Below are 16,938 nucleotides of genomic sequence, written 5' to 3' on the forward strand. Positions count from 1 at the left end.
CGTCAGCAGGTCAACGGGCAGGCGGGCAGTGCGGGCCAGGGGCCAGACGCCAGGGACCGTGGCGTCTGCTTCGTAACCCAGACGCCAGGGACCTTGGCGTCACCGAAAAAGGTCAGAAACGAAATTTTTTTTGGAACGAGGTCAAATCGGGATTTAGTTTGCTTTAAGGGTCAGAACAGTAATTTTGTCCTGCCTTCTTGTCCACGCCTCGGGGCTGGAGCCACTGCCCCGTCCTCCTCTACAAGTACCCCTCCCATACCAAAGCCCTCACGTCACCAGTCACCACCCTCTCTCTCTCTCTCTCTCTCTCTCTCCACCCCTCCCACCCTCCCACGCGCACACACAACACACGCCCACCACCAGGGCGGCAAAATGGTGAGTTCTCCCGCGCCCCCGCCCCCATCTCGTGGTTGCGCCGCCGCGTGCGCTTCGTGTCGTGCTAACCGGCGCCCCGGCGCTCTTCTCCGGTGGATGCAGGTGATGGCTCAGAAGACGAAGGAGGCGGAGATCACGGAGCAGGACTCGCTGCTTCTAGTAAGTCGCCCACCCACCTCCCCCCTCCCCTCGCCCCCCACCCCCGTCTCCGGTTCGGTTCCGCGCGATTCGAGTTGGACCCGTCGGTGGTTTCGCGCCGGTCGGTCGAGATTTCGTCCTGCGGTTCCTGACAAGCGCTTGCCCTAGGATTTGGTCGCTCGGTTGGCCGCAGCGCGTGCGTTGTGCGGGTTCGATTCGTGGCCGATTCGTGCTCGCGGGGCGTCGGAATCGTTTCGCTCTGATCGGGTTTTTCGGGGGTGGATTTTGGTGCTGCTTGGCGGGATTTTCACCAATTTCGTGCGCGGGTTTGGGGCTTTGGGCGTGCGAGGGAGGTTAGCCATGGGGTTTTGTGGGGGTTTAATTTCTGCTCCAATGTTGCTGACGGGGCGGCGGCTGGAAGCGTCAGTAGACTCCGTATCGGCTATCGCTCAAATGGATTCTGTTCCTAGTTTCCTCCGCGAACTCTCGGGTGCGTTCGGTCTGCTCAAACGGGCCGTCTCGCTGTTACCCCACCGATTTGATGGGTTTTCCCTCATCCTACTTGCTTGCTCAGTTTCATTTGCGGATTTGAAGCGTGGAATCTGCTTTTCGGGAGGCTTGCCTCGTCGTTTTCCTCGATTTCGCGGGAGATTAGCGCGGGTTTGCGCTGCGATTCTGAACCAGCAGTGTTCTGAACATTTGGGGAAGCTGTTGAACTAATTTGGTTTGGTGTCTTTGGGTTTCCCCGTCTCGATTTGGTTTGGTCGTCGAAGCATGCTTGTGGTAATTTCGCTTGCGTATGTAGTTAGCATTAAATCCGCTGGAAATGTGGATTCACACGTTCGACGTCGATCATATTGGTTGGTTTACTAGTTTCCTCCACGATCCTAATTGTTTTCTCTGGCAATTTCCTAAGTACATCGATTCTGGTGCGTTCTGGTAGAAGCGTCTAGGGATTTTCAGTGATCGAACTCTTCCTGTACGTGTGGAACTAGTTTAGTCACGTTTCCTATTTAATTGCTGAAGTTGTGGTAGCAGCCTATGTTCGATTCGTAACTTCACGTCCCTATCAAAATGCTTTGTCTTATGTAGAACGGTGGAAGGGGGAGCACAGAGATACATTGTTTACTGGCTTGCACATTTCCAAATTATCATGGAACAGCAGCACGAACTTCTGTCATCTTAGTTCGAATTGGGCTTTACTAGTCCCTGTTGTTCTAGGAGTAAGATTTTCTGCTGTTCAAATGTTTCCAGTGGAGTACTAAGCGTCTCTATGATTGGGGTTTTACTGTTTGATCCAAGCGTGACATACTTTTGGCCAGTTTGAATCAGAAAATCTTCTCTGTAGTTTATAAGTATGTTTTTTCTTGTGCTATGCTGTGAGATTTTCAATGTATGTTCTGCATTTAGGAATTATCTGAGGTTAGTAAACTTCTCTTGCAATGTTTGGGAACTAACTCTCAAACTGTAGTCTCCTCATTTGATATTACTGCTTTTAGTAGTTGGGAGTGGTTGGCAAATACATTGCAGGATTATTGGTTGGTCATCAGGTTTTGGTAGCTTTCAGTTTGAAAAGCTGGGTCGTTCATTTCCTATATGACATGATATGTCTTGTTTACATTTCTCTTGTACACGTTTGCCCTGAATTGCAATGTTTTGATCTCTGTTCACTTAACAGATTTGATTATCAGTACCAATATATGTACCTGTATTTGCATAGGCTAACTGTTCTTGGTGTTTAATCAAAGATATGTAATACACGATCATTATTGTATATGTATGTGTTTGAACAAAACATTATTGAAAATGTGTTTTCTCGTGAATTATGTGATTCACTCTGATCTTGTTTATCAGTAATCCAATTTGATATGATGTTGATAAGTTTTCCATTGCTGAAGCACTGGACTATTTCAATAAGTATCTATATGATCTGGTGAAAATCATAGCATAGTGCATAGTTTTAAGTTTTTCATACAGCTATTTGGATAACATTGGTGTTCTGTTGACCAAACAGACAAGGAATTTGCTCCGGATTGCTATATACAACATCAGCTACATCAGAGGCCTATTCCCTGAGAAGTACTTCAATGATAAGTCTGTTCCGGCACTAGGTCAGGATCGGTGCCCAGTATATATATGTAATATCTACATTCTGCTTGACATTTATTAGCCAAAGTCTCAAACAACCTTATATTTGTTGCAGAGATGAAGATTAAGAAGCTGATGCCCATGGATGCTGAATCCAGGAGGTTGATTGATTGGATGGAGAAAGGTAATATATGTCTTAGACAACTTGAGCTCATTCAATTAGTTTACTGTTTTATTATTATATGTTTTAGATGTGCTTTTAATATGCTTATCTGGTTAACTTTCCGATTCTAGGTGTCTATGATGCCTTACAAAAGAAATATCTCAAGACCCTTCTCTTCTGTATATGTGAGAAGGAGGAAGGCCCCATGATTGAAGAGTATGCCTGTGAGTATCACCGGATGGAGTTTGCTAACGTGTAGCGTATTAAGTTGGACTGACATCGATGATGGATCATATGCCCTACATTTGCTTATCATGTGTCATGATTATCATGCAGTCTCATTTAGCTACCCCAACACAAACGGGGAAGAAGTTGCAATGAACATGAGTCGCACAGGGAGCAAAAAGAATAGTGCCACATTCAAGTCAAATGCAGCAGAAGTCACTCCTGACCAGATGAGGTGCTATCTTGCATACCCCTTTTTGGATGCTAGGATTTGTTTTTCTTGTTAGTCTTTTGTGCTCCTAAGAGTTAATTTGTGAAGAGTGTTTTTATGTGTACTGTAGTCGTCATAGTAAAGTAATACTGCATGCAGACTGGTATAAGTTCAAAGATATGGCCTCATAAAGTGAAGGCATAGGAGTTCAGTGTTCTGTTTTTCTCTATTAGTGTGTGAAAACTTAAGTTATGGAGGAGCTGTTCACCTCTTGACAATTAGTACTAGTTGAATTGCTGTTAGTTTTCCTGCTTGACTTGCAAAATTCTAGTACTGAAGGTATGAGCTAGTTGAGGTTTCAGTGTGGTTTTGTCATATACATCCTGCAGATCAGTTTGTGAATTACTCCCTCCATCCCAAAATAAGTGACTCAACTTAGTAGTACAAAGTTGAGCCGCTTATTTTGGGACGGAGGGAGTACTATTCATTGGGTTCATATGTGCATGTCATTGTCAGCATAAACATTGTCAGCTGTAACCAGTGGTAAAATGGTAATATTCTGACGTGGCAACGGTTTCCTTTTAGGAGCTCTGCTTGTAAGATGATCAGAACGCTGGTTTCACTTATGAGGACCTTGGATCAAATGCCAGAGGAGGTAATTTTGGCATTCTGTATTTTGGTTACATTGGATTGTGCTGTTCTGATTCTGTTGCTTGTTTGTGTTCAGCGAACCATTCTGATGAAGCTGCTATACTATGATGATGCCACAGTGAGTGCCTTTGTTTCTAGTTATCGAAACCTTCAGCTGCCATCGTAGATAACCTGATTCTATTGTTCTGTAGAAATAAGGATTTAGCTTTTCTTTTTCTATATAATTTTGTTGGTGGAAGCTTACAGACTTTATTATGTTGCCAGCCTGAGGATTACGAGCCTCCCTTCTTTAAGGGTTGTGCTGAGAATGAAGCCGTAAATATATGGAACAAGAACCCCTTGAAGATGGAAGTGGGGAATGTCAATAGCAAGCATCTTGTGTTAGCTTTGAAGGTGTAGTGGAAATTACAGCATCTGTCCAGAATTCTGTTGGGGTCTTTTTGATCAATTTCTCATGTTTGCTTTGTTTATGCAGGTTAAGAGTGTCCTTGATCCATGTGATGCTAATGATGCTAACAGTGATGATGACAAGATGAGCTTGGGTCGTGAGTCAGACCAAGATAATGATTTATCGGACACCGAGGTAAAGGCCAAAGAAATCAGATAACTGATAGTTTCAGTAACATTATCTTTAGTTTGCTCTTTTTTTGGTTATGGACATGTTGTACCTCCTTTTTGCATGAAAATGTCTGTACCGTATTTTGTTTTCTTTTTGTAATCTAAAGTATTCCCTGACATTACATAATCCCTGATTCTATTAGGTTCGCCCATCTGAAGTGGATCGTTACGTCGTTGCTCCTAATGGTAACATTTATTCCATGATGCTCTCATTTATTTAATATTTTTGGTGCTAATATACTTGCTACAACAGATGGAAATTGCAAAGGTCAGAGTGGTACAAACTCAGAAGGTCAGTTATTGGTTCAAGAGAGCTTTATTTGCTCTCACATACAGTATATATGTAGTTTTTACATGCAGACGTGGTCTATGTCCGTTTGTTTGCTCTTCTCTAATTTCATATATTCACAGATGAAACTCAAGATGCTGCTCATGAGGAAGAGCTAACAGCTCAAGTAAGAGCATGGATATGCTCAAGAGACATGGGTACTGTTAATGCTTCAGATGTCCTTTCCAACTACCCTGACATATCATTGGTAATTCTTGCTGTCATCTTCCCTTTTATGACAAGTATTGATATTTTGGTTGATTATTTGTTCTACTTTAGTCACTAGACTTGTGAGCAAGTGACAGATTTCTTTATAGTGTTAGTCCACCAGTGTGTGTAAACAGACCATGCCTTGATACACTTTACAAGTTTTCTGGGCTGCTATTAACAAGTGCTTGTTGAATGTTTTGCAGGAAATGGTGGAAGGTAATGCAGAAACAGTTCTGTGTGCTCGTCAGATTAATCTTGTAAAACAGAGGCATTCTTTCTTCATTCTTATTCAAGTCGTGAATTACTAAACTAATGACTCATTTTTCAGATATTTTGGAGAGGCTACTTAAAGATGGTTTACTTTCCAGGGCAGGCAAGGATGGTTATGCTGTTAACAAGGTCAAGCTAAGTAACAGTATTGTGTACCACATGATATATTGTTCTTCACTAACATGATTATTCCCTGATTACAGGTTACTGATCCCAAAACACCCTACATAAAGAAAGAGAAAGAGGTTGCCATGCACAATGTTACACCTACTGAAGGAACCAAAAACAACGACACAGATGTGATGTACATGAAGGTACCGTCCTTAAACCCTTGATGGTTATGCTGTTAACAAGGTCAATGCATGGGAATTTCTCCTAACATAATATTGTCGTTGCAGGCATTATACCACGCACTTCCAATGGATTATGTGACTGTAGCTAAGCTTCAGGGCAAGCTTGATGGCGAAGCCAACCAGACCACAGTCCGAAAGTTGATGGACAAAATGGTGCAAGATGGATACATTAAGAATTCAGGCAACAGAAGATTAGGTAACTACTTGAATTTATCTGTATGAAGTCAACCTTTTTGAAAATCTTCATGAAATCTAAGATGCCTTCTTCGACTGTAGCCTCTATTCTTCTGGATGGTTCACATGTTTTTTTTTGCGGGGGTTGTCCAGCAAGTGGTGAAGAATAAACCAGCCATTAATCTCATTTTCATTTCCTAGAAAGATTTGCTGCTGAGACTCAAATGATCAGTTTTTGCATGTTGATCAATTGCATTTCTGAAAAAAGTGTTGCATAGCACCCCTGAAGGAAGACCATTTTCTTCATGAAAAATGTTGTTTACCAGTAATACTTGCATGCTGATCTTTCTTGGATAAAATGCATCAGCTGGAAAGCTTCATAAGTTGTTATGTTCGCTGCAAACTAATCATTGTTAGGATAAACAATCCTGTCATTTTACTGTTCCATTATACTGTAATAAATATAATACAGACATGTATCTTCTGAATTCGATCAGTTGATCATGTCAGTACACATTATCTATGTTATGCAGTTTACTACATTTGTTCTCTTCACAAAATACATGTCAACCTGTGTCTCACAGGAAAAGCTGTCATTCATTCTGAAGTCACCAACAGAAAGCTCCTTGAGATAAAAAAGATACTGGAAGTTGATATCAGTGATGAAATGGTATGACCATCGATTCCAAGCTTCATGCACCACTTCTGTAGTAATTCTGCAACTCATTTGTGCATTCCCGATCCATCTCAATCTCTGTTATATCATGCAGGCAATTGACACCAACGCAAGGCCTGCTGAGTTTGACCGCAGAGATCATCAGATAACTGGTGAGTGGCAACAGTGATCTACATCCATGTTCAGGCTCTTACCTCTTTGTCACATTGGGTTTGGCAGCAGTTGCTAAACCGTAGCATTTACCTCTTGTTACAGACCAGGAAATGAAAGATGGCTCGACAAACGGCCGCTTCCAGTCAGTTGGATCTGATCTTACCCGCACACGGGAGCTACCGGAGCAGCAGCAGAATAACAAGGACCCAAGCAGGACTCCCACAAGCAATCGCGAGGTATGACCGAAGCCTGATTGGACTTCCCCAAGTAGTCAAGAATTTTGCAGTGTTGAGACTCTGAGTAAGAGCAACCACAACATATGTAGTATAGTTGAAACGTGATAAACTGTGATGCCTTCCTTGCAGTCGGCTACGTCCCTGGAGAGTGGGGTGCTCGGGCAGAGGATCAGGAAGTCTCTGGCTGGCGAAGAGTCGATGGGCACGCCGGACAAGCGGACCAGGAAGACCAGCATGGTAATGGAAAAGTTCCACCTTCCTTCACTTAACCAAAATATCAAATCCACAAATCTCACGCATGTGACATGCTCATCACCCTTTCAGTTGCATCAGTTTAACAGCAACCATAAGCTTGACCACCGGTGAATTTGTCGCAGGTGAAGGAGCCGATCCTCCAGCAGGTCAAGCGCCAGAAGTCCTAGTTCAGTTGGGGCGGCACGGAATCGCAAGGAGCCTCAGCGCAACTAACCTCGTAGGCCAGGTGAAGAAGCAGATACCCCCTAGTTCAGTACGTCAGTTCGTTCAGGTGCTTGAAACTTGTGAAGATAGCGACAGAGCACCCCCCAGGCAGATGTAGATCCTTGTCCCTAGCCGTATCCTTGGTAGCAAAACGTAAACGAGAGAGACTTGTCCCCCCTGAGACGTGTTGTTGTTCATGATGTTTGTTTCACTGGAGACTGTACTGTGAGGCCACTTTTGCCTGAATGATGAAACGTAACAATGTTGTATACAATGATGATCATCGTTGGTTGCTTCACGCAATGACGGATCTATTTGAACTTTTGTACTGAGCAGCGACGGTCGGCGCAAGCTTTTTTCTTCTTGTTGTCTTGGGTGCTGTAGCTGTAGTTACTGTTCTGTGGTCAGTGTACGCCGGCGAGCAATTGCTTGGCGTATGACCAAAGCTTTTCCGGCGGGGACCGTGGGGCGGCGTTTTCTTCCCTCGCCTGGTGCATGGGCAGCGCGGCATTGATGATGCCCGGCACACTGTCACCTGGATCGTGTTGGATTAGTGCGTACACCTGTGCTACTAAAAGCCTGGTAGTGGTAGGCTTGAGTGATGGCCGTGTTGGGTCACTGTAGCAGTTCATTCCTTGCCGGCGTTCCGAGTTATTGACGCGGTGGTGGTCACGTCTCCCGGAGGTCGATCGCTGTACAGGGCCTCCGGCCGATGAAATTTTATCCGGAGCACGTCCTGGATCAACTAATGGCTCTGCGTCTGTTGTCAGGCCTGTCGAGCCGCTCGGCGTGTTTGTGCGACACGACGGAGTTCTTCCAGCGAATCAATCATCGCTAGGCTTTGTCTTGCTTCGCATCGTTAGCTTGATAAACGAAAGAGATCCATAACGAAATCTAAGTAGTAGTACGCTAAAACGTTGAGCTGTCTAAATCTAAAAAGAACATTCTCTTTCAATGGACTCCACATGCCCACACTCGGTTCTGAGGTCTAGTCGAATATTCTTTCCAAATCTAAAACACAACTTCAATTCGTCCTTTTTTCTTTAAATTTTATCAAAACTAACACAAATTCGAAGCGCCGCTGGAGCACCAGCACCTCCCCCAAATCTGTTTTTTTTTAGGTTTCTCCCCCAAATCTGCTGAAGCCCAAACGCGCGCGCGCGAACGCCTGGGCCCCCGCGACAGGCCAGGAGCCCCGCCCCGCCCAGCGATGCCGCCGAAGCCGCACGCCGCCGGCGGCAGCTTCGAGTACTGCGAGCTGTGCCGCCGCAACCACGACCAGGGCCGGCGCCACCGCTACTTCCCCGCCCACCGCGCCGCCCTCGCCGCCGCGCTCTCCGGCTTCCGCGCCAAGCTCGCCGACCTCCGCCGCGCGCTCCTCCGCCCCTCCGCGCCTGCCCCCCGCTCCCGCCTCTGGTGCCCCTTCTGCTCCGCCGACCTCGTCGACCTCGACAGCCGCTTCGCCTGGTAGCCTCCGCCTACTTCTCCTAGGCGTCCCTGCACACCTAGGGTTTTGATTCAGATGTGCTGTTTCTAGTTACAGTAGGTTCCAACTTTGGATGGTCCAATAGAACATGAGATCGAGCACTGGTAGCACATCGGGATCAAGCAGGGGTTGTTGGAAGCACAGTAGAGTTTTTAGAGATACTGTAGACATCTGGACTTTGTGTGAATGATATAAGACCTGTTTTACTCTGTTTGCAGTAGCAATGCGATTTACCATCTCGCGAGCGAGGAGCACCTGAAGGGCGTCAAGGATTTCCTGCGGAAGCATGGGGGCGGGATGGATCAGGTCGATTCGTTTAGGATTTCAGAGGATGAGCTTGCCAAGGTGCAGTGCTATATGTTTTGTGCCTGTATTTCCTCCTGCTAGAATGGCATGATGTGCTTATTTTCACAGCTGCAGTTATATCAAATGGTCTGTTTGTTATTTAGATATGATATTGGCAGTGAAGCAGGTTAATATGTGCTCTGGAAATAAGATGATGCTGACATATTTCTGCACTGCTGATCTGTTATGTTTTTATAATTTCAGTGGGAGAAGGGCTGTGAGTCCTCCGGTACAGAAGCACAGGCATTGGCCAATGGCATGATTGGACCATCTTTGGGGCCGTTGAAAGATATCCAAAATGAATCTACCTCTAAAATTTTGGATAGTTTTGCTGAAACTGACATCCCATCTTTTCGTAATACTGCATCTTGTGTTGTTATGCCTTTACAAAGTCCTACCAATGGGGCCTATTACCCCACTAGTACAGCGTGTCATGGATCTTCCACCTCTGGAAGTGTTGCTTATTCTGCTCCATTTGGTACTTCCGGACTGCCTGTCAAACCCTGTGTCACAACACATGGACATCAGGGTATGCCAAGTACAAACGTGTTTCATAGTGCTGATGCACAAATGAAAGGTGAGCCCTAGTGTTGAAATTCTCACTGATCTTTCACTTCTTTTTTGCTCTGGACTTTGCTAATTGTACTATTCTACAGCTTGGTTGGTACGTTGCTGATTTTAATCCCTTTACAGGTGCTCAATCTACTTCCCTCGGAAATGGACCAAATCCACCGTCTTCTTCTTTTGTATATGTAAGTATATAATATGTGCACACACCCATGTGCATGTGAAAAGTAGACATTTGTCCTTTTGAAAAGATCGCAAGCAGCCTTGTGTATTTTGTTCGTTATTTAGCAGTCCTTCTGTAAACAAGATCCACTAAGAAATTTGAAGTGCTGATGAGTTGCAACGACAAATGGGAGTGTATTCCATTTATGCAAAGAGAAGCTATGGTTAGTTAGTGTTGTTTGAGCCAGTATCACAATGTTTAGGCATCTTGAATCTGAATAGTAGAAAGCTAAACGAGAGGAAGTTGTCATACAGACTCAGGAAGTTAAACCATATGGCATATTGACATCTTTAGGAATGTGATTTTTTGGTTGCAGTCATGCTTGTAGATTTTAGTTTGCAGATATATTTCCTTGGACTAGTTTCTGATCTACATCTGGTTAATTATATAAATGTGTAATTTATCTTCTTACTATGGTATTGGAGTACACCAGACCAGACATGTCAGATGTGCTATTAAATTTATGTCCTGATCTGTCGCCAGCCTCTACTCATGCCTTCACTGTTCCCCGGTGTCTTAAAACATGTCTTTACCTCCCCCAGTAACATAATTGCAATTCTTTCTCATATGTTAGCAGAACCTGCACAGTATTAATTTCAAACAAATGTAGCAATTTCTCTTTTCTTGTAACAAAAGGGTTTTGTTCTAGTTTATGTTTCTTGTTTCCTAAAAGAAATAATTATGAACCAATTTTTTATTTACAAATGTTCATATGTAATGATTTGTTGTTTATATAATCACTTTTCTGTGGTGCATGTTGGCATCTCTTTTTTTACAATTCTGCCCTTTCAGGTCCAACAGGGCCACTCTGGAGGGAAATTCAATCAGGGTATTTGACACTGCACTTTCTGTAGTGTATATTTTCCTTGCACTAATCTGATTTGAAAATGCTGCAGCTTGAGCAAAATTTGATATATCTACTTAATTCTTTCTCAGTCCATGCATGAAATTTTATGTGATATCATTGTGTTATGAAGGCCTGAAAGCAAATGTGCATACTGGTGCTCCTCCTCCATGGTTAGAAGCTAGTGAGCATGATCCAAAGAATGTGTCACTCGCCAGCTATGCTCTTCCATCTTCTCTGAAAGGAAAATCAAGAAAACTTAACCCAAAGCGTGTTGGAGCTGCATGGGCAGAGAGAAGAAGAGCTGAAATGGAGATGGAAAAGCGAGGTGAGGTCGTTGCAGAAACGCCTGATGCTAGTTGGCTCCCTAATTTTGGTGGTGTCTGGCAATCTGGTTCACGAAAGGAATCGAGGAAAGAGTTTGAGAAAAATCATAAGCTTAAAGAGGAGAACAATCCTGAGTTACTCCCTGAGATAAAACCATATATCAGCAAAAGGATGGTAAGTGTGTTCTCTCACTTTCTCCTCTGTCTTTTCTATATGTTTACTTTGGTATTCAGGATTTCCGTGTGCAAGTAAGCAACCTCTGACCTTTTTTCTATTCGTCAGTCCATGGTCTTCTTACATCAAATAAACTTAATTATCCTAACTGCTTTGTTACTCTTTTGATTTCTCTTGATTCCTGATATAAATTCATCCATGAGACCTGTATTGTTTATTGAGGCTTACGAATGCGATAAAAATTAAGATGAACTATTCCACCTTTGTGCAGTCGTAAAGCAGTTTAGAGTGAAGTTTCATTATGTGGTTGTATGCTAGAAGGAAGCATGGAGTGCATTGAGAGATTAATAGCAGTCCTAAGAAATCTGCTGTAGAGAGTTCTTGTGCTATTTGTATTTTGTACTATTATAGAATTTGTGCAAGGATGCCCTAGATGATATTTATGCATTTACTTCTCTTTATTCTTTGTATATCCGGGTTATGCTTTCGAACAGCTATCTCTTATGCTTGTCTGTTTACTATTGCAGTGTATAGGCTCTAATAAAGATGGACAACCGGACAGCACTGTAGAGTAGTGAGGAGATGTGCATTGTCCTGCCCGATGCTTTATGGTACGAATCTCACTAAACTTAGTAAATGGTAATTTGGAGCTTTTCACATGTATATCCAAGAACAAGAAATCATGCTTAATTACTGAACAACACTCCCCTTGTTTCGTTATCGTTCGATAGTGGGGATTCGATTAACCCTCCCGTTTTCACATAACACATTATGTACTCTCTAAATTTCTAATAAGAATGTGTTGTGTCAAAAAAAGAAAAGACAAAAATGAATAAATGCTGTAGTTGTTGCTTTCCAGGAACAGAAATCAGAGGCGCTACAAGAACGTCTGCACATGTGCAATTAAATGTGGCATTGGGTGCTCGTAGATGGTCCTGCTATCTCTTTTCCAAATGCAATAGACCCAACAACTGTTTCCTGCTTTCCGTCCATCGCTATGCGGTTTGGCGTCTGCAGATTGTGGTCACGGTAGGTTTCCTGTAGAAGTTCTGCAAAAACGGTCCAGCGGGCAGCTTTTGTTTCCGTCCAGGAACGCTCTGGATTGTGTCGCGGTTGAAGGAAAGGCAATCTCTTGGGCGCATGATTGAAGAGATTTTTTTTTAGTTTGACAGCGTGTGCAATGCCAATCAACCCAAGTGAACAAAAAGGTGGGACACTTTCCAAGAAGAGTTACCTGTCTTGTAAAAATCTTTTCAGAATGTTGGTTGGTGCCTTGGCCGCTGTGGGGGTGATTGATCGAGCTTGGATTTGCTCCTGATCATATGACATGGATAATTGATGGTCCTAGCTGATAATTAAGGTTGACTTATAGGTTACATATATGTCCTGTCAAATCTTGCTTGTCGATTTGGTAGCTTGGCATCACAGTTGGAGCAAAACCGAGAGCGTAGGCCCTGAGCTTGTTTGTCTGATGGCATGTAAAGAAACCACGGCATTTTTTACTAACGTTTTGAAAGGCTGCCGCTTGGCATCTATTTTCTGATGGAATGATTTTCGTTTTGAAGCTGTCCTCTCGTTGATGTTTTTTTTTAGGTCACCCGAACGTGGGAGAATCAATCAAGAGCAATTACAGCACCTGGTATGAAGCATTGTTTGTTACCGAGTGCATCAGTCAGGTCGCGTGAATTCGCCTTGAAGGCGCTGTGATATCGAGCAAGAGCAGGGGTGGTTGTGGGCACGGCACGGCAATTGTTTGTCTGATTGCATGTTCTGTTTTAGGCGCCAAGTTGCAATTCATTCCCTCCCACCTAGGACGCGCTACAGGAAACGCATTCAGTAGCAGCAGGCGAGGTAACCAGGAGATCTCCTCTTCTGAAGAAAGCAATTATTGTAGCGAAAACATCCATTACCACCATGTCCACCAGGATGCACATGCGCAGACCAGACGTGGCGAACTCCTGCATCATGCAAGCTTTGCTGAGAACCCGTCCGTACGAATCCACACTGGAAACGGCAAGTATTTGACAATGGTAAGTATATTTGACACCACCTGCATCGGCACAGTTGATGCATGTGCACCGGACATCTGCGTGGAGGCAGGTCGGCCAACGGCGAGGCCAAGACATATGTATGTGGATTGTGGAGCGAAGGGAGTCTCTGTCGGTCGATGTGAGCGCCGTCGCCGGCTCGCCCGCCACCACCACCGCCCCTTGCGTCCGAATATCGGCAAGATCCATCCAAGTGCGAGCGTGCGGGTCAGGAGCCGCCCAACCTCGCTGTCGCTACAGCGAACGCATTACACTCTCCCCCGCTCTTTTCCTTCCTATACTACAAGGCACTGTAGAAGAAGGAAAAATTAAGCCATCGGGGCCGGCCAGATTTCAGTACTCCAGTCCTCTCCTCCCCGGCATGGCAGCATCGATCCATCCCTCTCTACCGCTAGGTTAGGGCTTGTAGCCCTAGTCAGGGCTAGTCTTGTGATCCGTCTCCCTCTCCGTCTCAGCATCAGCACCCCCCTGACCATCAGTGCCCAATAACCCGACGAGGCACAATACATTAACGTGTCTCCTGCGCGATGCCGCCGTCCAAAGCCCCACCGCGAATTCAAGTGTTTCGATCGATCTGGGTCCGCCGTCTCACTCTCACGTCACGTGCTAGCTCCCCGTGTTATTGGAGGCACGATCGACGTGGGCTCCGTTCCACGTTTAGACACTACTTGTACTCTTAGTTAGAGCATCCTGATCCTAGGTGGATGGATGAATGGATCTAGCTATAGACTGCTTAACTTGACGACATCCTACCAAGCAAGAAAGAAAGGGCCAAGTAACTATTGTTGGTTCGGCGATCGAGCACACGCGTAGTCCTTTGTAAGGACTTGTACTGTTGGACAGTACATACATACTGTACATGGCGCAGCAAAGGCATGCATGACGCCCACGGCTTATACACACCAGCCCTGAGACGGCACATATGTGGAATTGTAGATTGATTTCCATTTCTTGCTAGTTTTTGCTGCTGATGATGATTGGGCCGTCACTTCCCCCGTGTCATGTCAGATTTGATGCGCCGCCGATTAGTAGTTAGCACATTCCTTGCCGGATCCGTAGGTAACAGCCCCAACAACACCCATGGAAATGGAAATCTTCAAGACTTGACGGTGTCGTTAGCTGATAACAAAGGACGCAATTGGAGCAAACCGAGAGCGTACGTAGTCCCTGAGCTTGCTTTGTCCGACGACATGTTACATGCATGTAGAGAAACCACGCCATATTTACAAATGCTGCTAGCTGTTCAAAGGCCGCGCCTGCGCTGCTGCTGTAAAGTTGGCCTCCAGTTGATGTTATTTCATGGAGGTAACCCAAACGCGAGTGAATCAGGAGCATTTAGAGCACCTGATAGATACTTATGGACCATTGTCAGGTTGCGTAAATTTTGCTTTCAAGGCACCGCGGTCTCATGGAAGAGTACTGGTGGCCGTGGGCACGGCGGCAGTTGTTTTGTCTGGGTCTGGGTCTGGGTCTGATGCCTAACCTAGGACGTGCTACAGGAAACGCATTTAGTTGCAGGAAATACGCATCTCCTGAGAGAAAGCAGTTATTGCAAGCGACGTGAGAAAACATCCATTACCACCGTGTCCACGATGCAGAGGCGCAGCTAGCAGGCCAGACGGCTGCGACGATTCCTGCGCCTACTTGGAACGACACGAGTTTTGCTGGAACCCGTCGGTGCAATTGAATGTGACATTAGGGCACCCATGCCAGAAGCATGGATGGTCCTGCTGTGTTTTCCAACTGCAACAGAACCAGCAACGGTCTCTGGCTTTCCATCCGTGGCTATGCTGTCTGGCGTCTGCGGATTGTGGTCACGGTTTCCCGTACAAGTTCCGTCGTGTCCAGATCTCTTGGGCGCATGATTGAAGAGATCATGCGCAATGCCAATCAACCCCAGTGAACAAAAGGCGGGACACTTTTCAAGAAGAGGTACTCCCTCCGTTCGAAATTACTCGTCACCAAAATGAATGTATCTAGAATTAAAATACATCTAGATACGTCCATTTTAATGACAAGTATTTCCGAACGGAGGGAGTAGTTGTCTGCTTGTGGTAAAAATCTTTTCAGAGTGTTGGTTGGTGCCTTGTTGGTCGTGGGATTTGCTCCTGATGAGAGGACATAGAGGGCCTAGGACATGGATAATTGATGGTCCTAGCTGATAATTAAGGCTGACTTATACTAGGTTATATTCCCCGTCTAATTTATCTCTTTGATCTGCTAGCTAGGCGGGGCAATTGAAGCAAACCTAGAACGTCGTAGTCCCTGGGCCTGTTTCTCCGATGACAGGTAAAGACACACCAATTTTTACTAATGTTGCTGTTCAAAGGCTGCCGCTAATTGGCATCTTGGTTTTGACCGAATGCTTGTTTTCTTTAAAAGTTGGAAAGTAGTGGCTGCACCCAACTTAGATATACCCATGGAGTAAATAGTAAATTAAAAAAAAAGATCAATTTTATTAACTTTGCGGATGTGATTATGAGCAAATGTTTTGGTAGCTTGCAAAGTTTGTCACCAAAAAACATAAAATGATCTCGGTACAAAATGAAATAGAAATGATGCTCTGGACCCACGTTACTGTTCACATGTTTTCAGCACAAACTTAATTTTTTTTTGTACAAAGCTCATCGGATGTCATTTCGCCATCAAATTTTGCAAGCACCTAAAACATGTGATCAAAATCACACCCATAAAATTTCTGATTTTTTTATATGATTTGCCAAGTTTTTTTTATCGTGGGTGCACCCAGGGTGCAATATCTGCGAGTGCACAAAGACCACGTCTTGGGTTCAAGGCACTGTAAAGTGTACTCCCCCAGAGTAGTTAGTGGTGGTTGTTGTGGGCACGGCACGACAATTGTGTGTCTGATTGCAACTCCCCCAGACCTAGGACGCGCTACAGGAAACCCATTTAATTAGCTGCAGAAGTAACCAGGAGATCTCTCCGGCCTCTCCTCCTCTAAGCAAGCAATTTATTGCAAGCCATGTACGTACAGTAGTGTAAACATCCATTACCGCAATGCACAGGCGCAGACCAGACCAGAGGTGCGGCCGTACGGCACAGTCTTCTTCATTCTTTGTCAAAATTGACAACTCCTGCATCATGCAAGCTTTGATAAGAGTAAGTACAATAAGGTACAGTCACCTCCCGTCCCCCGTGCCGTTCCCGCGAGCGGCCCGGGAGGAACCCTAAATTGCGCCGCCGCCAGCCCTCCCGCCCTACCTCCCCACTCCCTCGCCGCCGCCAAGGGACGCCGCCGGGCAAAGCCCGGGCGGGTTGGCGGCGGCGGGGATTCTCCCTCCTCTCCAGGCACCAGGCGGCGCGGGACGCCAGATCTGGCGCGGAGGCCCTCACGCCGGCGTGGTTCGCGTGCCGGCGACGGGCGGGGGTGGCTCTGGCGAGGCACGACGCGTCCGTGGCTCCCGTCTGGGCGGAGTGGCGCGGCCTGGCTCCGGGTGGCACGGGGCATGCCGGCGGCGTCTGGGATCGGCGGTGCCCTGCTCCGAGCGGCGCGGCGCGGCCCTGCTCGGCTTGGCGCGGCCTCATCCGGCCTGTGGCGCCGTGGTGGCTCCCTTGGTCGGCGTTGGGTCAGCTGG

The 16,938-nt window shown here is 45.6% G+C and overlaps 1 protein-coding gene across 1 annotated transcript; it reads left to right on the plus strand.

The window, feature by feature from the left end:
- The first annotated feature begins 324 nt into the window (after positions 1–324).
- LOC123112571 (meiosis-specific protein PAIR2) lies at positions 325–12,837 on the plus strand. The gene is made up of 30 exons (XM_044533601.1): positions 325–379; positions 479–534; positions 2,528–2,624; positions 2,717–2,785; positions 2,896–2,988; positions 3,101–3,224; positions 3,786–3,855; positions 3,928–3,969; positions 4,116–4,244; positions 4,327–4,434; positions 4,613–4,655; positions 4,723–4,761; positions 4,881–5,005; positions 5,211–5,223; positions 5,336–5,406; positions 5,481–5,591; positions 5,676–5,826; positions 6,389–6,474; positions 6,575–6,632; positions 6,736–6,869; positions 6,999–7,106; positions 7,247–7,270; positions 8,611–8,795; positions 9,033–9,159; positions 9,364–9,736; positions 9,853–9,911; positions 10,742–10,778; positions 10,927–11,294; positions 11,822–11,905; positions 12,154–12,837. Exons 1-29 carry the CDS (start codon positions 373–375, stop codon positions 11,867–11,869), a joined length of 2,955 nt encoding a protein of 984 aa, XP_044389536.1. The 5' UTR covers positions 325–372; the 3' UTR covers positions 11,870–11,905; positions 12,154–12,837.
- Positions 12,838–16,938: the final 4,101 nt, after the last annotated feature.

The sequence above is a fragment of the Triticum aestivum genome, chromosome 5B, assembly GCF_018294505.1.
Source record: "Triticum aestivum cultivar Chinese Spring chromosome 5B, IWGSC CS RefSeq v2.1, whole genome shotgun sequence".
Classification (NCBI taxonomy): Eukaryota; Viridiplantae; Streptophyta; class Magnoliopsida; order Poales; family Poaceae; genus Triticum; species Triticum aestivum.

Coding starts and splice junctions, on each gene's coding strand:
- LOC123112571 (XM_044533601.1), top strand. Junction 2,989..3,100: donor CATGATTGAAGAGTATGCCT/GTGAGTATCACC, acceptor ATTATCATGCAG/TCTCATTTAGCTACCCCAAC. Junction 5,407..5,480: donor ATGGTTATGCTGTTAACAAG/GTCAAGCTAAGT, acceptor CCCTGATTACAG/GTTACTGATCCCAAAACACC.